This window comes from Eurypyga helias, unplaced genomic scaffold (assembly GCF_000690775.1).
Source record: "Eurypyga helias isolate BGI_N326 unplaced genomic scaffold, ASM69077v1 scaffold3931, whole genome shotgun sequence".
Classification (NCBI taxonomy): Eukaryota; Metazoa; Chordata; class Aves; order Eurypygiformes; family Eurypygidae; genus Eurypyga; species Eurypyga helias.
The window spans coordinates 85,631-111,372 of record NW_010228762.1 but is presented as its reverse complement, the minus strand read 5'-3'; the positions used below and the strand labels follow the sequence as shown (position 1 = coordinate 111,372).

Sequence of the window (25,742 nt, the reverse complement as noted above, 5' to 3'; positions counted from 1 at the left end):
TGGCAGGGGGGTGGGAACTGGATGGTCTTTAAGGTCTCTTCCAACCCAAACCATCCTGTGATTCTAGGATTCTAACTATGCCTCTGTGTGCAATTTGGGCATAAAGTGGGGTATGAACTCAAAACTGTCTTTGCCATACCCTGTCGAATTCCAACAAGCTGGCACCAGGGCAAACAATATAGCATGAACCAGAAGGGAGAAACCCTGAGTTAACAATAGGACATTTAATCCTGATCTTCTTACACTGTGCAGCTTGTCATGGCCTTATTGTCTAATGAAATACAGCAGTATTGCAGCTCTTCATCAAACTGAATAAGCAGAACTTGCTAGGAATATTTAAATGATCACAGCCAACTAGGAAGATGCTTTCCTTCGTGCTCCTGCTGTTTCAGAGCGTCAAGGACACTAACAGATTATAGAGATGCAAAGGAGGGGATAAGAGTCAGAGACAGAAAGGAGAACATAGGAGTCTAGTAAGAACTTTGTTTCTCCTAGTTTTACAGTTGGATGAATGCAGGTGGAGAGCTATGTGTGAATGGTTACCCTTGCAGGTCTTCTGTATTCACATCAGAAGTTCCCAGGGATGGCTTTCTCCCTTGCTTTGTGTATGAGTGAGCACAATGGCCCTGTTCAAACAACCAACATTTTTTTTTTAACTACTAGAGATGGCACGCATAATACATTTCTCTTCAGGATGTTAGGATTTTTCAAAATTTTCCCTGCAATCATCTGCAATAAAGTCTATTTCATATCACTTCGAACTCCTCTCAGTACGTAAGACACATTATGTTATATTGCAAAAAAATGGCAACCCTTCACCCCGCAAAACTGAATGGAGTCACACTGTCCATGTAATGGTTCCTATTCTTTCCTTTACTTCCTGGGGGAGTGGTAGGGAGGAAATCCTAATTTCCTGGCTTGATGATACCTTTCATTTATCTTTAAATTATATCTTAAAAGCCAGAGTTGTTGTAGATGATGGAAATGAAGAGAAAGGGCACTTTTCCAATTTAAAAATGCTATTACCTGTCCACATGTACAATATCTTTCCCTGCAGGCTATAAATTGTATACCTGCTCTGAAACTTTTTATTTCCTGTTATGTTCTTCACTCCATAGAGAACATTATTAGAGAAATGAGGCAGCAGTATCTACATTTGACAACAATAAGATGAATGAAGTTAGCTGGCTGGCAGCACAACGTAGAATTGTCACTCATCTCTAGAGCTGCCTGGCAGTGGTTTGTCACACAGATGAGTACATCGTTGCTTCACAGGGCAAATGAACTTCTGTGTAGAAACAGGTGAAAGGAAGTCTGTTCTGGGGATGCTGCTTCAGCATTTGCATTGTGCAATAAAGCAGTGATGGGTTCAGTTCACATCTGCTAGAACAGCACTGTGAAGCGTGATGTAGACACCCCTGCATGACTGTTGATGTTCACTTACGGTCATCATGCCATCAAGGAGGCCAGTCTCTGGTTTCGGTGGTGCCTGCAGACGCTCCATTGACCATTTCTCAATGACTGAGGAAACTTGGGGGTTCTCAACATTAAGCAGGCGAAACCCTGTCATATTTACTCCGCTGTATCTGTAGGGTTCCAGGTCTAATGCAAACAGATCCTAAATCACCGTTAAGAAAACAAACAAAAGAAGATGCAGTATTTTTAAAGCAAAATGTTTGAAAAGTACAATTAGGCTAAAATTGTATTTGATTTTCAATCTAAAGCTCAAATGCTGGGTTTTTATTTTTGTTTTTGCTTTTTGTTTTTTCCCTGTGAATGATCTGCTTGCCCTCAAAGTGTTGTCACAACTGCTTCAGTTATAAATCTGAATAAACCAAGGCTGTGCGAAATTTATGACAAGCCACATATCTGCTTTTTGGAATGTAAAAATCATTTCCGCACAACAACATTATTTTGCAACCGACCTGCACATCAGTATCTAATTTTAATTTATGGCAGTCCTCTAACAGTGTTTCAACTCTGACAAACCAACATGAGGAATTAGCTGGCCAATGTCAAGCTTATTCTCAACTTGGGGAAGGAAAATTCCAAGAGACATCAAGAGCAATAGGCTTTTACTACTTATGAATCCCATTTTTCTCCTGCCCTGCCTCCTTCAGGTGACTTCCTGCCAGTATGTCTAATGGACATGTCAGACCAGGGCACAGTAAGTCCATGCGCTTCAGTGCTCAGTGTTTACAGGGCAGGAAAATAATGGGCATTCTAAGTGATATAATTGTGTGGCACACTCCACAGCTGTATTTATCAGGTAGTGGAAATATGATAACTGCTTCTCAAAGCCGGAAGGCTGTTTTTCAAAACAACTTTTTGCTGATCCTGGCAGCCTAGTAAAATGACAAATGTGTTGGTTGTGGTTTAATACCACACTAACCATCAAAATGTCAGCATTTACAATGCCACAGTGCCGAGATACTACCAGTACTGCTTACTGCTTGTTCTAATATGTCCTCTATACCATCTCATGCATATTGTTGTTGGTGGTTACCATTTTATGTTAGACTGTTTATTGTATAAAACTGTAAGTCCCAGAGTAAATCCTAAATTTTCACATTTTCTTGATATTAAAATGTCCGCAAAGAGAAATTTCAAGCTACTACTTCAAGTTCCAAACAGCTAGAGAGTCTTTCCTGACTGATGAAGTGACTGTTGGATTCAAAATGATTTTTCATTTCCACATAAAAATTTATATGGAAAGGAAATGAAGAATAAGCTGATGCACATGATATAATCCAACTCTTGAGGACTGTTCCAGCAATATTAGTTCTTTGCTGTCTTTCTAGTCTACAATGCGAATGTACCTTAAGTATGGATTGAGTTAGACTTAAATACAACATACAAGTTAAAATATAGGAAAAATGTGCTGAAATAATGATTTATAGATTTGTACTAGAAAAGAAAATTTAAGGTGTTTCTTTTTACTATAAAATTTCCCAAGTGATTTCATACATATGCAATTTTGGGTTTTTTTATAAGTAAATTAAACATTTTAGCGATGAACCACATCACCTGCAGTGCTTGACCTTGGCTCCATTGCAAAGTTGTTAATTCATTATTTTATTTCATTCTGATTCACCACTCTTCTTTAAACTGCAATCAATTTTCATTGTATTAAAGTGTTAGCTAGCCCCACAGATGCTGCCAAACAGCTTCCTTACAAATTTGTGAGTCCTTACATTACTAAGGAGTGTTAGTACTCATTCTCCAGGGGTTTCCTTGAATAATGGCAACAAAGATCTCCTAGAAAAAGTGGAAATTTTTAGTTGTCTATTCTGCAACAGGGAAAGTTCACCCCCAAATCTTTATGTGTTCCTTACCAGTGTTGTAAAAAAGTAGTGGTAGTATTCGGTCATCATTCCCATGGAGAGAATCTGTTGAAAGAGATAGAAAGATGAATGTAATTTACTCTGGATGCTTTCAGTGTATTGCACTGTCTTTCTTTTTAAAAACATGGGTTAATCTGGAACAATATATTACAGGTCATGAACACTTGATTACAGTAAAACCTGCATTTTTCTTCAGGAGAAAAAATATCCCATTTTATTTAAATCATGTTTTTATCACCTCTGCTCAGGAAAGAGATTAAGTATTGCAAAACTTCTAGGACAAAAAAAATTACTAACTATAATGAGAAGCTGATTTTTTAAAAGTGAAACTCTTTAGTCTGCAGTTTAGAAGTGTTAAAAAGGAATTTATTCACAGACAACAGAATTTGTAGGAAAAAGTGCTTAGGTGCATTTTTTTTCATTCTGCATTACCATGTGAGAAAAAGACACTGCTGCGTGCTCACTGAAGTAAAGGAGAAAAACAAAAAGAAGAAAGCTTCTATAAATGCCTTTTGTTCCACCTGGGGAAGGTGGGTCCGCAGGAGGTTGTCAAAACCACCTGTAGGAAAGGATTTCTGGTTTGGATTAACTTGCCAGAGTCAGACATTCTGAAGGCCTTCAAGGCAAGGATGGCATTTATATGCATACTGACTGGCCGCCTCAGGAGGATGAAGTTTTTCTTCCCAGCCCTCACGTTGCAGGAAACTTTGAGGGGGATGTGTTTTGTTCTCTCAGCCCCTCTCCAAAAATCATTAGGAACGCTTAAGTAAAACACCCCTGATGGTGCAAAACAGGATGCTCTACAGTTTCAGCCCAACATCACCTACTTTTGTTGTTGCATCCATGCTTGCTATTACCGTGAAGCCAGCGTTTTGCCCTCTCTAGGATCTTGTGAAGAGAAAGAGGAATTATGAGCTAGGAAACTACTGAAGAATTCATTGTCATGACAGTAACACAGGCAAAGGTTAAATGCTATTCAGTCTTGATCACAGTAACATAAGCATCTGCTATTAATAGTATTTTAGGACACTTCCAGCAGTGCCTGAATAGCTGCTTGAAAGTCAGGGGAAAATAGTGTGATTTGGGTTGCCAAAATTCTCTTTCATTCCAAAAGCCTCTGAAAATCAGTTGTGTGATCATGTATGGCAATTCCTCTCATAAAAAAATGAAAGAACCTGAACTTTCTAAGCTGCAGTAGATAATAAAACCAGCTCAGTCTTAATCACAATCAACCAATCCATTTCCAGCCAATAAAAATCAAGCCAGAAGGCAAGTGTTTTACTGAAATGCTCCATTGAATTTACATGTCAAAATTGTCTTTTTTATTTATAATTTTATTAATCCTCTTCTATTTCTCAGAGTTATTTTATTACCTGTAGAAATGAGCAATCTACCCATCCTGGAGACTGATGTTCATTCCCTATCTACACACAAAAAATGATATGTGGTAGCATCAATGAAAACTTTTGCATGTTGTGTTTCCCAGCTGACCTGCCTAGTCTCAGTTCTGGTTCCTGGAACCATTCGATTTCTGTGTCTAAGGTCCCTGCTATTGGAAGAAGGTGCCAGTAAGGATTCTTATGATGCAGGTTTCTTTTGAGCTGGAACCATATCGAAATAACCTAATTACTTCCTAAGGGGCACAGACCAGTGACTAGGTTATACAAATGCAATTTGAGCCCAGGTAAACCTCTGTATGCCTACATTTCCTCTACAGGAACTTTGCATATGGTCCATGGTGTTACATTAGTATGAACACAAGTTCATGGTAATAAATGTAAATGGGAGGATACAAATACCCAGATTTAAATTGTTGATCCATTACAGTTTCTAATTTGAGAAGAAGAGCTGACAGCAAGTCATTGCAATTCTGTTATCAGAAGATATAAACTGCAATCTGCCTGTGTAGAAATAGTAAGAAAGGGGAGAACCAGGACAATGTAGAGACATATATTGCTTTAAAATACAACTTTACATTAACTAGACAGATACATTAAGTAGAATGGTTATAAAGTGTGTAAGCCTGGATATTTGGGAAGCATTACCTAGCTCTGCTGCTGCAGCTCTGCTGCTACTGGGTATCCAGCTAGTTAATCCAAGGTAGCCCCGTTATTGCTTTCCTCACAAAACCAAGGGCAGTAGCCTGAGAGGAATGTTTGCCTCCTGAATGCATTTTTTATTAAAACTTTTTATGAGTGTATTGATTCCCAAGTAATGTGCTATAAACAGAGCTGGCAGGACAAACACACGCCTATGAATAATAATGATTTCAAAAGTCATCCTATAGGATTGTCTTTGAAAACAAAACAGAACCAAACCCCTTGAAAACCAAAGGCAGTTGCTTGCAAAAAGAGAGGTTCAGACAGCAATGTTATCTGCCATAACCAAGACACAGGTTCACTGTGGCAATTGCTGGAAGTGTGTCATGGATTTGCCAAGGACCCTGCATCTCATGGCTCCATGAGAGATGGTCACTGCAATTTTTCCAGAGAAAGTATTCAAGCAGCCCAGGAAAGCTTAATCAACATGTTGCTTTTGTGGTTTCTCTATTAACAATGACTCAATTAAGATATGAAGCTACAGAAGGCTGGAAGAGAGCTTCTAAGTATCATGCACACATTACTGATGTCCTTGTCTGGTTAAGGAATAAGAGTTGATGCTGGATCTGTCCCAGGCTGGGTCCTCATCTGCTGCTGAACTCTGCCTTCTCACTCAGTATTGCTAACAAGACCAGTCTTAACTGGTTGTCCTGCCCTGTAACAATCATTAGAGCAATTAGTTAACAGTTATACAGCACGTAGACATTGCTGAGACATGTTAGATCTGCAGATTGACCTAATTAGGGTGGGTTTTATTCATGGGTTGTAAAGACTTTGTCATAATAACAACTTCTTTATGTTTTAGGGTAACATGGTTGCTAAGTAAAATTCCCAGTGAAGGAAGATTTGATGACAGTATCAAATGCCCACTATGGAGGATGGTATTAAGAAAACAGGAGATGAAGTTAAGTTAAAGCAAGAGCAAGAGGAATGCTGAATATCACACTGGAAACCCCAAAGCACTAATGAGACTGATGCTTCCATTAGTGTCTAAGAGGAAAGTTGCATTTGTGTGCTCTCAGCCCAAGGACTTGTCTTCTGCTGTGTGTTTGCAACACAGAAGTCACAGGGAAATCAGCTGCTAGGAGCCATCAAGACAGAGAAAGTACTAAAAGCATGTTAGGACCAAAGTCTCCTTTCAGTCTGGGACACCTCTGAAGTACCTGGCAAAGCAGCTGCACAGGGTCTTCCCACAGAGGAAGTGTCCTCTACACTAGAGAAAATGGGCAGAGCAGCCCAGAAGAGAGAAGGGAAGGCAACAAGACTGGTTTATGTGTATGCAGCTGCTCATAAGAAACTAGAATGAGATTTCATTACACATTCTTATTTAAATAACTTTGCATGTAATAATTTAAATAATTATGCATCTGATATAAATGTCTTATTTAAATAATAACAGCTTTTACTTACTGTGGAACTTAGATGAATGTAAACTAGTGAAACCAGGCTAAAACATTCTGCATTCTCCTTGCAGATCTCCTACCCTACCTGGCCTTTATAAAATCTGTTCTTCATCCAAACTCAGGTATGAGTTGCTTATGGCTTATCCTGGCAAATAAGATAAAGAGAACTCCATCTCTAATTATCCATTTCAGATCACGTGTTTGGGTCTTGTCCTTCCCAGACCTGTACTTCAGTGGGCCATGAACTGCAATGAACAAGTATCAGTGGTCAAAATATATATGGCAAGTGGATAGAGACTGGAGAAAAAAACCTCTGTCTTATGTCTGTAAACCCTACTGAGTGCCCTGTTTCTGGCTTGCATCATATCCAAGCTCCAACCTACATTTGTTGATCTTGTAAAAAAAAAACACCACCTCATTTAGTGCTAGTGTCAGTCTTCCCTCAAGGCAGGCTGAAACCAGAATGATGGTGAAGCATATTTGCAGGAACTGCATCAAATACTTTGCTTGTTTTCACTTTGTATTTTCCTCACGCATGCTATTACTTAATTTCATGACCATTAAATGAACGCATTTCATTATCCAATTAATTAGTACCACCACTGTTGTCTAAGATCAGCAAGATACACCATAATTAATAAAAGCCTCTTTGCTTCTCAAATGTTTGATAGAAAAGGTTTATATTGGGCTTCCCTGGACTCTGTGTAGACAGCTCTACTTGGATACGACTTAATTCCCTGGAAATCTGCATCCCACTCAGTCACAGCAGCAGTCCAGCTGGAGTAGGACAGAGTTCCTCCAACATGGACATGAACCCTATCGAGAAACAAGATATAATCTGTAAATACTTGGAGTCCAGATGGAAATACGGGCCATAGCAAAAAGGCAGGATGAATGTGTTGGCCCAGGGCCCCAGTCGGCTGTGGTTGGCTCCTACTGCTTCTTCAATTGATCCCAGGTAGCTAGAGGGCAGGAACATTACCTTGCAAACTCCAGCGTGGACGTCATCTCACAGAACCAAGACTGAAAGTACTCTTTCAGCTTGAAAGTCTGCTTGCATTTGCACTGCCTAATGAATCTTCCAAGGCAGAAGAGAAAAACTACATGTGCAAATTTGTGTAACTAGTTGTGTAACTTTCATCTAGACAGCACAGCTAGCAAAAACAGAGGCGCAGAGGTCTCAGTGTAGTGCAGCTATGGTATTGCACAGCCACGACCCCAAAGGACTGTGCTCTGACTAATAGCCTGTGTTGCTTTATCTTCCAAGCTCAGAATAAAGTTTCTGAGGCAATGGCCACATTTATTTTATGGAGTCCTACAGTTAGATTTTGGAACTGAAGTGCACTTCAGGCTTAATTACCCCTGCCATACCATTTCTGTGCCAATGATCTTCAGCGGTGTCAATAACCTATGGCTCTCGCCATCTGATGCCACTCAGCAGAAACCAGGTGGCCCAAAGAGAACATCTCCCCAGAAAAAACACTTCATAAAATTAGTAAGAGAGAGGACAATCAGTGAGCTGAGTATCTATCTGTTTCTCACTCCAGGGCTTGAGGGATCTGGGGTATGACATGGGTATGACTCCAGTGGCAGTGAGAACAAAGCTAATCCTGCCTTTTCCTAGCAGAGAGTGGGCTTCAGCCATCAAGTTACTAGAAGGAGCACACTCAAGAAATGAGATTTTATATTCTCACATTTATTCTTGTACCTGGAATGTATACTACAATGAGAGTTATTGTACTTTTGTAGGAATTGAATTATTTTGCTCTTTGTCTGTCACATTGTAAAAGTGAGAAGTCTTTATAAACTGCTTTATGAGTGTCCTAAACCTGATTAAATATACAGTACAATTCATAAAATTTATTTTAAATGCGTGGAGGAAGGAGTAGATAATTTAAGGCTAGTAGCAACATAATCTATGAGAGATGAGTTTGCCGAGCAGTAAAATCTATGTCAACTATTAGTGTTAGAAGAATAAATTGAGGGTTAACAATAACAACTAAACCTCTTGAACTAATCCTCATAGAAAAATGCAGTATCAGACTAAATACACTATATGCAGGATATATTGAAAGATGTGCATAAAACAGATAGCAATTTGCAGTATCTAGGTTTAACTGCCTTGTAGGATTGCTTACCTAGTCTATAGGAACACCAAATCTCCATCCACAAAATGTTTCAGATGAACATTGTAACCATAGGGATTTTCCCTAAGAAAATGTTTCCAGCTTCCTTGCGTAAGGGACACAGTCCTGCTGATCTTTGGTGAGTTTGGAGGGGGCCTTATTTTCTCACACTCTTTCAGGGATGTCTATTTTCAGGCTTGGAAAAGCAAGAGATGCTAGGCACTCTTGGAGCAGAGCAGGACAGGCATTGCTGAAGTGAAAGAGGGAGGCTCCTACAGGGTTTAAGCAGATCCCGTGTGGGACTTCGGAGATCACAGTTTTACCCTAAGAAGCCACAACTACACTTAGCTCCTGCTTTTGGCATTTAATTCTCTACTAGATCTCTCCCCTTGCCAGATGATTTGTCCAGTCTTCATGAGTTTTAAAGCTCCAGCAGCCAAGATTTTAAAGTACACTATGGGAGTGTCAGACCAGTTACAACTTTTGCAATCAGCACTGCTGGTGTAGTATATCTTGTTTGAAAACCCTGCTGGCATAACCTCCAGGTTCAAGTAATTTCAGAATATCCTGATCCCTGTAGAGCAGGTCACTTTAAGCAGCAAAGCTGCCAGTTGGGGTGGTTACCTGTTACAGGCAACAGAGTTGGATAACCCCCTTAGCCACCAGGTACCAGCCACATGAGGTCACCCACCCTCGTGAGGGAACAGGGGGAGAAAATTCAAAGTGACTATTGGAAAAGGCAGCAATTAATAATCACAATCTCCTCTTGCTCCTTCCAGATCTGGGTGATGAGAGGGCCAGGCCTCATTAAGCTGGTTGGGGACTGTTAAAGCTCTCTGCAGCATTTCAGAGAAAAGGGGAAATGTGTGAGTTTAGGGAATAGGTTATTCAGCTGTGTGCAGGCTTTGTATTTTGTTTAAATTAGGTTATTGATTTGCCTGTTCTTGTTGTGCACAAGGAAGAAGCGTGGCTCAATGGTATTTTAGTTGAAGCTATAAATAAGCAAAAGACAGTCTCATTTAAGAAAAGAAATCTGTCTTTTGTGCTGTTTTGTAAACAATAGGTTAAGGGAGGCAAATGAAGAGGTCACCTCCCCTAATCCCACAGCCCAGTAATGTGGCAGGGTCAGGTAGCTCCACAATCCCAAACACAGCTCCATGTGTCAGCTCTTTCACGACTTAATTTCAGATGTGCTAATCCTTTTGTTCCCAGAAAGAGCTTTTAGGCATACCTTGCCCTTCCTAGTAACAAGCCGTGCCACAGCCGGTGCCCCCTGAGCACTGGTGGGAGTGGCTGGTGCTCACAGAGCAATTGCTGCTGCTGCCAATGCTGGCATCATGGGCAGCGCTGGGAGAAGGGCAGCAGCCTTCCTGCCCTGCCTGTGCCAGCAGCTTGGAGGCAGGCTAGTGGCTGGCATCAGGAGAACATGGCTGGAGCAGGTGAGGGGTGCTGTCCACCTTGGCTGGGGACTGTCCAAAGGAGATGGAACAGTTCTTGGTGCAGAGAGGGCACCCGTGGGCTTGGAAGGGGGGAAATGCAGACCCTTGTGTGAAGCTTTTTTCTTGGGGGGAGGAGGGGAGAGGAAACGTGCAGGCTCAAAGGGTGAGGAGACACAGGAACCAGGACTAAGCAATGGTGGGTATGTGTCTGTGTGACTCTGCTGCAGTTTTAATCTGTAAAATGCCCTCAACCACCCAACCCTCTGTAAATCTCCAGTTCCTTTATTTACTTTCTCCTGCACGGGCTACTAAACATCTGCTACATTGCTGTAAATACGGTAGGCAGACAAGAAATTGTTGCTTTGGGGAGAGGTTTAGGTGACTGTTGGCTCTGATTCCTACTCCTATTAGAAATCTTACATAATTTAACAGTGTTATGTATTTTTCCCATAATATCTCTTGGATTATATATTGATACAATTGATACAATAATCATTGACATTATTAATGTAAAGAATATTCTCTAACATTGCAGAGTTTTCCTAAAATAATGTCTATAGTATTCTCTTTAATATCTTGTTTTTATTCATTGTAAAATTACATACGGGTTTCTGTGTACCGTGATGAGAATGTGAACCATAGTACTTCATGTAGCTAACCTATGATCAGATGAGTCAGATGTGAATTCAGAGCTCTCCACACCTTCCCATTTCACAGCTGCTTTTGGCAGTGAGGAACTTCAGCACCTGAGTTACTGCTGCCAGCATCTCCATTCAGCCAAAGAACTATCTCATATAAAAGCCATTTTCCCTTTCTTTCTAGCCTGTATTTATGTTGCTTCCTTTCCCGCAGCTCTGACCCACAGGTGTACCTCTCTTAATTTTCCTGTTTTTTCCCACACTGCTCTTCCCCACCCTTCTCTGAGTTCTTAAGTCATTGGAGAGCATTATCTGTGTCTGCAGCCTGTCAGTTGTCTCCCCGATCCATTTCCCACACAAACCGTTCTGCCACTTTGCCTTGTCTTAGTGCATCTTTTAGCACTTCTCTTCTTTTGACACTGGTTATTTTTCTTTTTTTCCCCCCAATACTCAGCCTGGTATTTTTGAAGCTTTGTGCCTCCTGCAGTGTGCTAGACATCTGCACTTTCTTCTTGCAGATCCTTGAAAATTCATGTTGTCAGGTTAACTCTTCCCCCCACAAATCTCATTTTGGAGCAGCTTGTTCCTGCTGTCGTGTTTTAATGCTTTCGGACAGCCCTACAGGGAGAAGACTGAGAGGACAGCAGCTCTCCTGTCCACCCCCTTCCCAATTACTGCCTTTTGCTACAGTGCTCTACCTATCCCATGAGAGAGCAGATGTGTGATTGTGCACCCTCCCCTTGCTCTTCCCTCACATTCCCAACATCATGCCTGCATCTGGCCCTGCTGGAGCTTAAATACATATCTTTCACCAAAAATACCCTAAAATTTAGTACAGGCCAGCTTCCCCAACAGCAATAAATCTAACCCTACCAGCTAATGGGAACCTGTGTGCTGTTCTCAGCGGTATTCTATCTGATTTAGGATACCATCCTGCATGTCTGTATTCACAGGACCAAGATTCTCCAGTCTGGAGAGGATGGTTTCAGGCTCTGCAGATTAATGCTATCAGTAGGCTGTCTTTCTTACTGCGATGCAGAATGCTATTCTGGACAACTTTAATATTTCAGCAAAAAATTCTGAGATGGAAGTATAGGTTTAACCTTTATGGGAGATCCCATATCTGTACATTTAGATCAGTGGAACCTCTCTGATATTCCTCTGGGATCAGTGTTTCTTACAAGACCAACTGACAGCAAACCCAAAACTCCCTCATACCTACAATTGCAGCAGAAAGGGAAATGCCATTCACAACGTATTACTTGCTTGGTATTATTGTCTATAGGTCAATGAATTGCAGGAGCCAGTGCTTTAGACTTTGATTATCTGAAAATATATAGTAAGTGACAACAGTAAATTCTAATTTACACCACTCTTTTTGTGCCCCTGCTAACGTCCCAGCTGATTAACATCAGGCTTTGTGGCGTTTGTCCTTGCCTTGTGAGACCATCCAACCCTCGTGCTTAGGTCAGGGCTGCGTCCACCCTTTCACAATAGCTTCTCTTCCTGTTTTAAAGTATATATTTTTCTTCTGATACCTTCTGTGTTCCATCTTCTTGCTGTACCAGAGTTTAAAATGTAACAAGGTAGTGCCAGCAGACCTCATCTTGCTTTGTTATAGGGATGTGAATGCAGAGTTACGCTCTTGTCTGCAGTGGATTAATGCCCTGTTGTTACTGTAGTCAACACTGACCCTGGTGTGCAGCCTCTGTGGAGACAATAGTTCAATGGGAGCTGCTCTCTGAGCACTCCAAAATGGGGTACTTCTTTCTTTTTTTATGGGTGAAAAATGAAAACTGTTTTGATCAAACCAGGACAAGCTAAAATAAATGCAACAATCCTCCTAGTCAAGCAGAACCTGCACTATTAAAAAGAAATACATATTTCCTTTCGCAGGATATCTACGGGTTTCTCTTCAGACATAATACTGCTGCTGGTCCTTATGGCTCTGTGACGCCCTGGTCCCGTTGAATGTTCAGATGCTGTTACACGTTCTGTAACAACTTCTGTCCCTGGCATTAAGAAGTCTATGGCCTAAACTGGTAAACTAGAAAGGCTGACAACTTTTACAATATAAAATTAATTTCATGCCTTTTCACCCCTCTTCCCCTTACCTGCTTGAGGATTTCTGCTGCAGTTTCATGTGAGCAATCAAATATCACATAGAACTCCTTGCCCTTCTTCATCTCCTTGAGTAAAGGCCTGGCATCTTTATTCCCAGAGGGCAGTTGACGGATTTTGATTTTAATGTTGTATCTAGAAGGGGCTTTGATGAGCTCTTGCAGGCGAATTAGACCTGAAAAATGATATGCAATTATAAAACTAACCATTCTACGCAATGAGTATTTATTGTCACTTAAACAGGATCTCTTATCAGTCCCAACATATTTCACATACCCAAAGGGTAGTTGTTCGCTTCCTATTTGCCAGCCTCTTAACTAATATTATTATAGCTTTTCCTTTTCATGGTTATACTTTCCTTTTCATGGAACATGTAAATATTCTGAAATATATTTTCAGTTGGTTGACTATAGGATATGTTTGCATTGATGCTATATTGCTACAGTTCCTTGCAAAAAGTTTATACTGCTTCTTTCCTGGAAGCTAATTATTATTTGAATATTAAAAAACAAGGATATACAATTGAAGAAACCTCTTCACTAACTTTCCTACCTAAAGCATAAGCAGGTAATGGGAGACAGAGAGAGAAAAATGTTCAGTGGCCAGCACCTCCACTGTGGCTCACTCAGAAACAAGTGGTTAGCCTGAGTGGCACTTACTAATAATTATTCTTAATAGGCATCCATATGGCTCTTATTGTCCTCATTCCAGCATACATTGAAATACCCCAGAGAAGGAGCCTTAGATTTTCCATATCATCAGTTCTGAGACAAAAAGCCTGAAGGCACAGTGAAATTAAGTGACTTGTGTTACTCAGCAAGTCTGAGAACTTACAAAGAACTGAAATATTTTGAGATCCAGCTCTATTTCTGTAAGCACAAGAAGAACATGATTTCTAAGACTATATCTTCAGCTGGTACAAATCTACATGGCTTATTTGAAGTCAGTGGAGCTCAACTGGTTGAAGATTTGTCCAAGTATTTAAACACAGCGCAATTCTACTAGCTAATTCAGCACTCCTATGTAATTTGTACTGCCTCCGAAAAACTAAGAAAGATAGTTAGGCGTCCTTTGAGGTGTGTGATTACAGTCTCTTTCTCATTATCCATGAATGTAATTTACCCACAAAAAAATCGTGATCTCCTGCTGAGTGGAAGTAAAAGGCTGCCTTAAAAATATGCATAAAGAGAGAGAGGATACAGGCAAGAAACACTCTTTAACAAAAATCAAACAAATTATTAACATGAAAAAACTTATTGCTCTCCGACTGGGAGTGCGTATATATTTGTCTTGTATGTTAGTGTCCTTGCTTGAATCGTCCAATGATATACATAAGGCAAGATGAAGCATCCATATTTCTTCTGAGGCTAGCAAGTGATTGCTATGTTGAGGACTGTTAGCTCTACTCAAGTACTGGCAATGTGTTTTGAAAAAAATAATCTTTCCCTCCGCCTGCAATGCTGAGCCTGTTCTTTGCAGGTTTTCAAGTATCAACAATCAATATAGAATATTAAGCATTATGAGTATTCAAATGTAAATAACTGCATGTGCTGTGAGATTGGAGCCTGGCTGGAAGCCAGCCTGTGTAAATATGAAACAATTTGAGCTCATTATTATGAGAATGGGGCACATGTTCCAACAGTGACTAACAAGTAGGGAGTTTCTGTAGTCTGGCTGTAGCTTGGTTGTACCATGCACTCAGGTATTCAGCCCTTGACTGCAGTGCCTTGGCTACTACACGTATGGTGGTTCTAAGAAGGAAAACTGAGATTTGGGAGGAAGAGTCCAGCATGAGGGGAATCTTGCGTATTATCCACAGCCTCAGACTGAGTATTGTTGTTCCTCTTTCCCGCAACAAAAAGTACCTAGGTGCAAGTGTGTTAAACTGCAAGAGTAAAAGAAAAGGATTTACACATACACCCCCATCTCCTTTTTGGGGGAAGGAAAATGCTGTGTGCCTTAAAATACCTACTTGGATCACATGAGACTTGGACGTTGCACTTCACATCACTTCCTACTGCCACATGAAGTGAAGTCAAAGCCTGACTACACTGTGCTGAAGAAATCAAAGAAGCATTTAGGTGTGAAAACAGTTTCAGTTATGTTTTAGGAGGACGAGTCAAAAGCCTAAATCAACGGACTGCCAGCATAATTAATATCATAGGGGAATAACCATCTGTGCCTTCCTTCCTCTTCCTCCTGCTCTACAAATCTAAACCTTTGGCTATGATACTACCAAGTCTTGATCTGGGACAAACCTTAAATGTGAAGTACTTAGTTTGACCCCTGCTGTGTTGGAGGAGCACAGCCTAGACAAGTGCAGTGCTTACAGTGGTGGCTTTTTTTTCACTTTGTGAGACCATCTTGGTGAGACTCAGCCTGCAACAGGCAGGAGGCATCACTGACTGCCCACGAGGTCGGGAGGAAGCTGTCATCCAAGCTGGGAAAGACTCAGAAGTGACACATGCTGGACATTGGCCCCCTTCCCTGTGAAGTGGGTGATGTGATCTGAACAGTGATGCAGGACAGCACTGAAGCAGGAACTTGGGTAGGAAAGATGTAGGGTCCAGGCAGGTGGAAGCTACAGTGGCTGAGTCTGAACTGTGAAGGGCCTCAAAAGAGTTATACAGTCCTGCTGAGAGGAAAGGCTCAGTTTATGGCTTCAAAACAAAATCTGTAATGGGTGGAAACCAGACTTGCATCTGTAACTTTCTTGGCCTACTGTCTGTGTTCTGCTGCCTCTTACCCTGACGCCTAAACACTTTCCCCTTTTCCTTCAGAAACAGGGTTTGGAATTTCCTGTAATGTTGGGAAAGAATCTCGTGGTCTCTAACCTTGATGGATTCAGTAAGCTTTGGAGCTGGATCTCCAATCACAAGTAATGGTTTGATCAAGAGAAATGGTTTGCTCCCACACTTGAGTAAAATGTTCAAATCTGCTGAACGACACTGAATATTTCATATCACTTCAAGAACTACTGCAAACTGTGAATTCAGGGAAAACAGAGTAGATATAAAGCAGAGTCAAACCTCAGTGAAGGCAGTGCTACTGCTTTTGTTTGAGTTGCTGCTAACTGAGATGAAGTCCCGTGTCTGTTACAGATCAATGTGCCAAATAACAAAGGGCAAAAGTGGGATGTTGGAAGAGACCTATTATAAACCATTGAATTAAATCAAATAATAGTATGTTTACCCAGTTCTAGCATGAGGAAAGATAAACCATAATTTATGGTAACTGAGTTTTGGAAATGCATGCTTAGTGCATCATGCAGTCTCTTGCAAGGATTTGTTAGATCATCTTTAAACTTCAGGAGACAATTTTTTGCCTTATGCAAAGACACTACCCTTGATAGAAACTAACTCTTTTTTAGCACCTTGATAAAAAATAAAGAGGAATTAATAATGAGAATGAAGCTATTAGTTTACTATCAAGAAAGATGACTTTGGCTGAAAGTCCATCTTTCAATGGCACAGTAAGGACAGCAATTAGAAATAAAAACCAGCTGTAGTGTGCTTTATTATTCTTATTTACATTGAAGTCTAAGAGAAAGGAAAGTAAAAATCTGATCAGTTAAACTCAGGAAATATGAAGGAATTTTGCAAATGTATTTTAAGAACAAAATACAAGTTTTATAACTGCTGTAGGTCCCTTTGGAAAAGACAGTGAAGTTGTTTAACACGATGTATTTGGTACCATTTAACATGACATTTGATAAGAAGCAGGATGCGATAAGTACTTCCTATTCCAAATGTAATTTTTGACCCTATTGGTTGCAAGTTTTCTAGATCTGCTTATACAAAATTTGCTTATCACTGACAGTCCTATAGAGTCCATTCAGTAGATTACTAACACTTAACAACTAATGTGATAAACGTTGGAACCTTAAATAAGTTCTGGAAGATTGGATGAAAGTGCTAATGTTTTGTCAATATCAGAAAGAGCATGTGAGACGACATGGAACAGATTACCCCAGTGCAAGCACTAGACAAGGTAAGAATAAAGCTGATATGGTGGTAAAATGCTGAAGAATGAAAACTTGGGACTATAATTAAGAGAGACGTTAAGCTGTCAAGGGATGATAGCTCTGTATCATACTAAGTGCCTTTGTTTGGTGTTACAAGCTCTGTTGACACAGGAAGCTTCCTACATGTAAAGCACTTGCCCCCGGGAGGTGTCCATCTTCATACATCATACAGCCTGCTCATGAAAACTGTGGGACTATAAAATAATCATTTGCCTGATCTCAAAAAGCAGATGTCAATGAGAAAGCCTTATTGAACAGCAGAGGTCTGTGAAGGCTGGTGTTCAGATGTCTATAGTGCTCTTGTCTCAGTATGCACTCCAAAATCATTGACTTGAAAAGTTATGGCTGAAAAAACATTTGGATGACAAAAACTGGCAGCCTGGTAAATAGTGTTTGAGATAAAGAGTGTAAGCACAAGTGATTTTGATCATTCGGAAACACGAGCTCAGTCAAATGAAGGGATTTTTTTAACATTGCTCAGTCCAGATTCATAACTGCATTTCTGCTGATGGATGTGTCCATGCAGCAGTGAAAACCATAACTACAGGAGGTGGAGGGAAAGCTCAGCTTGGCAAACAGGGACAGTATGTGGCCTCTGTGTTGAAGCTGGCCTCAATGGCACGTGGGCTTGGAGAAGTGCTGTAGTGTGAAGGATGAAAGCAGGATTTTCCACATTTAATCTTCAAAGTAAACTCTAAACCTGCAGCAGGGCTAATCTCAACCTGCATAATCTAGGCATAGATCATGGTAGTTCACTGTTAACAACTATGAGTTGTTTGTTTAGGAATGAAGCTCCTCTTCACATACAATTAGTCCCTAAGAAAAAAAAATAGGTTAGGGTTGTGTTTTTTTTTTGTTTTTTTTTTTTGTGGCGTAACAATGTTAAACATGAGAGATGACAAATAAAAAGAGCTTGAGCTAAATGGCGTCACTCTAACCCAAAATCCAAAGGCTATTTATATTGTTCAAAATTGGTCTGTTTATTTTCCTGACTCCAAGTTAATAAGATGATTGATCATTGATTTACTTCGTAAATATTTACTTTGTAAATGCAACCGAAGTCTCTTTAATATCAGTCACTTTTGTAACTGAACACGTATATAGCACTTCATGTTTTGGAATGCGAATTTGATAATGGGGTAGGCTGAAAAAGACTTCTACTTGTTTATCCATGAGTGTATCATGGCATACAGTACTAGGAGACCAGCAGAAATCCTGGGCTCCAGAATCTATTTATGCTAAAGCATTGTAACGGAAATGCAAGAAGAGCACTGCAGCAAGCCCAGCCTGACTTGTTCTTTCTCTTCCACCTCCAGCCTTCTGGTGAACTCGGAGTCCAAGATGAGCAGGATATTGGCACTGACACCTGACTCTTGGATTTGGGAGGAAACACATGTTTCTTCTGTGCTGTCAACAGTGCAGAAATAAATGCAACATTTTTAGCCTTAAAATTGAGTTTTTGAAGAGTTTGTTTGTGGGGTCTTTTTGTTTGTTTGTTTTTTTGAGGAGCTCTGTCTTTCAGAAATGTTTTTACAAAATGATTGTAGTAGATGTATCTTTTTTATTGCATATTCTGTTTTAGAGCTTAGGCAGATGCCCGAGCTCATGGGTCATCAACACTTGTTTTATGCCATTACCAAAGAATAAATTTAAATGTGACCTACACATCTGTAGAGCTCTTGTCGGTGCTACGCTTCTGTGGGAAATGCAAGTCTCAGAGTAGGGTTGCCAGGGAGGTGCTTAACTTGCACCAATGACTGCCAGTGCACCACAGGGTTTCTCAGAACTGTCTGTGGTTCAGCTACACCTTTACTGTAAAAAGATAGTGTTGAAGGATGGTGGTGAGTTTACAGTGGAATAACTGTCAGTATAACTCTTATTTAATTGGCTCTATTTTCTTCATCTCTACAGATACGATGCCCCTTACGTGTAACTTTGTGCCCTGTATAAAACAATCAGTTGGCAGACCTTGCTTGGGGGCTTCCTGTGTTTTGACGGGAGAGCTATAGACCTGTCTGATATTTTAATGGTTTGTTTGCAGGCAAACCTTTTCTTGTGAAGCCACATTATTTACCCTTAGTCCATGACTGAGTCTACACTGTAGGAGAGATTATGTTCTCTGCAGTCACGTTTAGCATAAATGTTGGTCTGTAATCCTGCCGGACAGGACTCCTGAGAGCAGTTTAGGCACACAGTTGTCTCAGTGACCATAACAGATAATACCTTTCTCAGAAAAAATATCTTCACACTCCAGTGAGGGAAATGACACTGCCTGATACGTTTTGGCTGTTAGTACAGCCACAAGGGTAGTGAAGTCTAGATATGAAAAGACATACAACAATGGCCTGGGCTCCCTTATAAAGTCAACGTTCTTCTACAGTCTCCATGTGTTTAAAAAAAAAAAAAAGTGCTGGTCTCTGATGAGCTTTTAAATCACTTGTTCCCAGGAATGAGCTTATTATTCTCTTTTTTGTTGTTGTTCTGTGAATAAAATGGATGTGTTATGGATATTGATTGTCTATGGTATGACACTGGACAGCTACAACTACTCTGTGCCCCAGGGGAACGTTCATCTCACAAAGAATGAATGATCTCTGAGTTAAAAGTCCCAGGCTGGAAACATTTACACAAACTGCAACTTTCAGATTCAGTTTTTAGTACCCAGCTGACAAATGGGTTGACTGTTTCTGAGACAGTTTCAAGGAACAAAGTAGTCCATACGTTAAAAATGCTGCAGCTTAAACTTTTGGGTTGCAGATGCATTTCCTTTCAAGATCAACCCCTCACTGAGAGAGGGAATCCCTAATCAGCCCCACACTACAATATTTATCAGTTTGAAGCAATGGTATTGGTTCCATAAATAAGAAGCAAAACATGTTTTAGTATTCAGGATCTGGGAGCTACCTCCTGGTGATAACTTAAGGTCTGGCAAAATGAACAGCTTTCCAAAAGCCATAGCACCAGAAGGATAGCTGTGCCTTAAGAGATCTTTTTCTTCCATATTCTGGGGAATACTGCTGTAAGTATGCCAAACTGAACTATTACAGGCACTCTCTCTCACAGAATTTCTTAATTTATGTACATTAATAGAAGTACATGACTTGCAGTGCACCAGTGCTACTTACCTGTGCTGTCTTCATATACTACTGTTACTATTTTCCAATTGTAGTAGAGGACAAGATCCAAAACCGCCCTGCTGATGGCTGCATAGTCTGGGTAGAGGTTGATATAAAATGCATCTTTGTTATCCACTGTAGGGTGCTTCCATCGGGTCTGAATATGTGGGACTTCTAGTGCATTGCAAATGGACTGCACTGCACTGACGGAGGAGCTGTGAGAAGGTCCAAACAGAGCAGCTACACCAAGAGCAAGCTGGTCGCATGCTGGTGGGGAAAGGGAGGGAGAGGAAGAAGTTGTTAGTTTCCAAAAGCAAGTAGCTTGCATGATGTGTAGCGAGATAGTTTGTTCTCCATCCATCCCCATCATTTCAAGGTGAGAATGGGTAACCATGTTGCTCCCAAACCCATTCAGAGATTTGCAAATGGTTCCAGAAAATGGCTTTATTGATTAGCATTATATCCTAGAATCTGCTTGCTACATATGAAAACTAAAACAACTCTGCTCATTACCTTCAGAACATGCTGATTCCCAAACTGCCTCCACAGAATGGCATTATCCTGGAGAAACCAGGAGCTTTCTTGGCTACAGGTTTGCCAAGGGGACATCACATGAATTAAGTTTCATGTCAGCATGTCAGGAAATATGTTCATGGAGTCACAACAGACACTATGCGGATTCCCTCTGTGACTGGCAAGCTTCTACCTATGTGAGCTGATTTAATTTCAGGCTACCGAAGTAATATAAACACTAAAGGGCACTTTGATTCATGGCACTCCATAATCTGTGTTTACAAAACAGGCAGTAAAGCCTAAAGCCCTCAGTAACAACACAGGGAAATAAAGAACCAACACACACTGACATTTTAATACCTTTCCAAATCAGTCAAAGCTAGCGTCAACAAAAGGTTCTTTCTCCTTGTGCCTATATCTCAGCCAAAAGAATACCTCCTGTAGGTAACTTTTCATTTTTCTTTCCTTCCCACATCTCTCCAGGCTAACAGATGGAAGATGAAGTAATATTAATTACTTTTGTCCATTAGTAAAGTTTACTGAAAATGTTTATAGTAAGGTCTTTATCAACTGGGACAAAGACCTGCATTGAATTGCAATGCTATATGGTTTCTAAGGTCATTCTTTGCGGGAAATAACAGAAATTACTGTGATTGGTTGAAGTACACAAATATCCACAATGAGCTGAGATTTTAAAATTAATACTTAGCACTCTGATACTAATAGAATATGACAGAAAATCCTGTTTTCAACCTACAAATGAGTGTTTTAAAGTTAGCCCAATATGCAAAGTGTTTCAAGGTTTAATTCAGAAGTCTTCTTAAAGGATCACAGGTTTTGATGTGCAAATTGCATAAATAATATCAATAATTCATGGTGAGAAAGAATTACTACATGGATTCCTTGCATGCAGATTTACAAAAATATTTATAATGAACTCCTTCCTACATTTTTAATGGAGAAGGTTCTTTCACAATAGTCACTGAACAGATTCTCACTCTACAGGGAATCTAATATCCTGTCTCAGTCTGGATTCTATGGAGTATAAAACCAGCATACTTGATTTTTGATAGCATGTAGTTCCAGCATATATCTGATACTTGAAAAAGAATGCAATAGAGAATTTAAAGCTATTTTCGATGTTCTTTGAAAGCATTCTCTTTTTTTTTCCCCCCAGTCTTTAGTAAGAAACTGGAGTACCACAAGCTGAATTTAGTAACTCAAATGTTTGGTAGTCAACAGCTCACCAGCATTCTAGCACAATGTGTGATGTGATGTAAAGCACGTTTATTTTCCAGCCTTCATTTGCCTTAGACCAGACAGATCTTCTGCCTTATAGCAAGCATATCTTGATATCTTGTGCTATTTACAGTGACAGATGTTGTAGTGAACTGCAAAGCAGATCTGCAAAGTCTTAGCAATTTATGGATCTTTCTCCAGACTTGGTTGTGTGAGATTGTGGGCACACCATGTACTTCCAGGAATTAGATTGCTGTATGTAAGATTTCAGCAAACTTCAAGGTTGCCTCCTAGAGGTGAAGAGGAGAGTTGTACTTAAGGAGAGCTGTGACTTTTCCCCCCTTTTTCTTTTCGTCTGCAAATAAATTTGATGCAAGTCAACGGGACCATACTTTTCCCTCTGTGAAAAATAAAGGAAAAGGTAAAAAAATTCCAAACTTGTCCACTCCATTTCTTATAGTTGTTTATAACAGAGAAATTTACTTCTGTCTCTAACCCCCTGAAGCATTAATATTTCAGGACAGGGAAACTGCTGGCCTCTGTTCCTTAAAGTACAATAGAAATAATTTGTTATGAATAATGGATATCTGTGCGTGTGTGCTAATTATGGGTTGTGACATCTCACTGTGCTCCCTGTTAGTCTGTGATCATACTCTGCTGAATTCCAGGTGGCAAATCTATTTTTTGGAAAGAAAAATGGGTTGGACTTGCTACCTTCCATCTGGGGCTCCTAGCATGCAGACAGTATGTAGGTGTTTTATCAGCAACTAGATGACAAGTCCAAGTCCAGCTTCATTCTTAGTTCAAATAACTTTGAAAGACTAATTTTATGTTACTGTTTATATAAATATGTTACAACTGGAGCAAAAAAGGGAAACAGGCTAGGGAAAGGTAGTATAGAACATGTATGCTACTGACACAGTAATTGCGATAATTACCTCTTCTTGAGGCTTCAAAACTATCAAAAAGGTTAATTCTCTGGATGTCATAGGTTAATGTGATATTAGGCATCAATGTTCTGTTTCTATTAATGTTGGTGACTGCAAACTTGAAAGCCAATTCTTCAATATTAACAGGTTCATTTTCCACAGTTTCGAATATCCCTCCTGTTGAAACAGAGATAAATGAGTATTATTCACCTCTTCATCACTGCATATAACAAGACAAAAAAAAGATTATAAGCAATAATAATCTGAGTATTCATAAAGAAAATAATTAAAATTGCTGTTAAAGGCACTACAGCAAAAGCATACTGGATCCTTAGTTTTTATCTACAGTGTCACTGTATATAAACTCATTGTTATGAATGTTGCTTAGATAAATATCTGTGAAAGATGATGCAGGTTTATTATTCAACCTTTTCAAAATAAAATTTTCCAATGCTAGTGAAAACTTCTATTGAATTCACAACTAATGAAACTAGAGATATTCATAGGTCTTGTTCCCCCTGTTCCTACCTAAGCTATGTTTAGAGATGAAACTCGGATGTGTTAGAAATGTTTTCTGAAGTGTTTCTGCAAATCTTGGCAGTACAAGATCCACATTCAGAAGAGACATAGGAGTTGGAGTAAAATTGGACTCTAAGTTTCCACTCGAGATTGGTGTCTCAGTAAGGCTTTGGTTCTGTTTTGAACTATTTGAACAAAGGTGTCCTAACCTATTCTGTGCAATCCCAGCTGGGCAAATGCCCTTTGAGTGCTGCCCAATTTGTCAGAACTTATTTTCTCCCTTCAAACTGTAATGGTATATACTTCTTGCTGCTTTTTAAAACAAATGAGGTGAATCTAAGCTTTTCTTTAACCTGGAAGCAAGTGTTCCAGAAGAGGACCTGTAAAGAACCAATCTGAACATCGGAAGCATTCTGAACTGTCTTGCCATATACTCTGAGATGGGTAAGATGGCTGTGTCTACATGGCTAGAGCCAACAGGCTGTCCCACTTACACTGGGATGTCTACACCCTCTAGCCTCTAGAGACTTTATTATGCCAGCAACATATTCACGTTGTCTAGGAGCTCTGGGATTTGATGAATGCATAACAAACACAGCTAATCTGAAAAAAAAATAACTCCTTTAAACAGCAATCTTCAGCTTCAGTACTTGATTTTGCAAGTATAATTTACTCATTTAGTGCAAGTCACTAGAGAATCCTTTGGATTTTTCAGTTACATATTTTCGCATTTACCCATGTGAAATTTGAGCACCAGATACTGCTTTATATTTTCTGAGTATGAGAATGTATTCAGCTAATGTACTGCAATCTCTTGCAATTTTGATGTCACCAGTGTAGGAATAGTGCAGTCATTAGCTGACAATCAGGAAATGGGAACACAGTGGAATTAAAACCTGTTTTGAATTTTATCTCAGCAATGAAGACACTGGAGGCTATCAAACTCAAGTTGGTAATGTAATCTCTAGCTACTCTTGAATATGCAACAGTATATTATCTCTCAAACCCATATATACCAATACCTTAGCATAAGTTAAACAATTTTGCCAACTTAAGCAATTTTCGTCACTACATGTATTTCTCATTTGCTATACGCCTGTATTAGAACCTTAAAGACTATCTGATACCATCAGATAGTCATAAAACATGCAAGAGATTTTAGGAGACTGTAACACACAGAAATAGATGGAAAAAGTTTAAGTGCTGGTTTTGGAATCAAATGTAAAACACCATGTGAAATGATGTGAGTCACCAGGATTTTCCAGATTTGTGAACTATAGGATTAGCAGAAGGAAAAAATCTAATGCCTGTGCTTTCACATCATCATCACAATGATGATAACAAGAAGTTTACTACTTTTCAGGTTTAATAAAATTTGCTTTTCCTTCTTTCACCTGAGGTAGACAAGCATTTCAGCTAGCTATAAGGCCAGCTTGGGCTTGGGGCAGCAAGATACAACTGTTGTGTTTTGCATGGACCCCTACTAGAATCAACAGAATATTGTTTCATAAGGCAAGGTGGATGTCAGTGAGTATAATGGGTAGCCTGAGATAACTTTCTAATAAGAGAGGGTGACCACCACCTCTCCCCACTTTCAATAGGATGTGTCTCTTGCCATTTGATCTTGGCAAAATAATCTTCTCCATCTTAGAAACTATTACTGTGCTATGCTTGTATTGCTTTCTTTTTGTTTGTCTGGGATTTTGCTTATTTTGGTTGGTTTTTCTTTTTTTCTTGTTTTTAAACAACTTCTTTCAAACACCCTTGAGGTAACCTTCATACCTATACATACACAAATACTTTCTCATTTTTGGACTAGAACTTTCTCCAGACCTCTAATCAGTTGCCTATTAAATAGAGATTAATTTTAATAGATGTATATCCATGAACTATTTATACTTCATTAGCAGAATTTTGCAGAATTTTTTCTTGGTCCCCTTTAAAGAAAGAGTAGCAGCTCACTGGGGAGAGGGAAGGAGTGGAGGAAAAGGAGCAGTGATGGAAAGACTGAAAGTTTTGCAAGGATGTGTTTGCTAAGCAAACTAATCAAAACTGCATATGCACTATCACACATACTTCACTTCTATTCAGATAGGTCTCTCTGAAAGTCAGCTGTATAATCAATATGTTGATATCCTTCAACATATTTTTCAGGTTCCTTTTGTACACGTTAACATAGCAATAAAGCACTTACAGAGAACTTTGATTACATATTTTAATTTGCTGGGGAAT

General features: G+C 39.7%; 1 protein-coding gene across 1 annotated transcript in view; it reads right to left on the bottom strand.

Annotated features, from left to right (window-relative positions):
- The window catches only part of LOC104515934 (glutamate receptor ionotropic, kainate 1), a gene marked incomplete at both ends in the record, with an annotated part of 67,606 nt that extends 44,438 nt beyond the window's left edge, over positions 1 to 23,168 (bottom strand). The window contains 5 exons of the mRNA XM_010160110.1: positions 1,445 to 1,618; positions 3,336 to 3,389; positions 13,164 to 13,345; positions 20,320 to 20,577; positions 23,001 to 23,168. Coding sequence (XP_010158412.1) covers positions 1,445 to 1,618; positions 3,336 to 3,389; positions 13,164 to 13,345; positions 20,320 to 20,577; positions 23,001 to 23,168 — 836 coding nt within the window. The remainder of the gene's footprint in view (positions 1 to 1,444; positions 1,619 to 3,335; positions 3,390 to 13,163; positions 13,346 to 20,319; positions 20,578 to 23,000) is intronic.
- Positions 23,169 to 25,742: the final 2,574 nt, after the last annotated feature.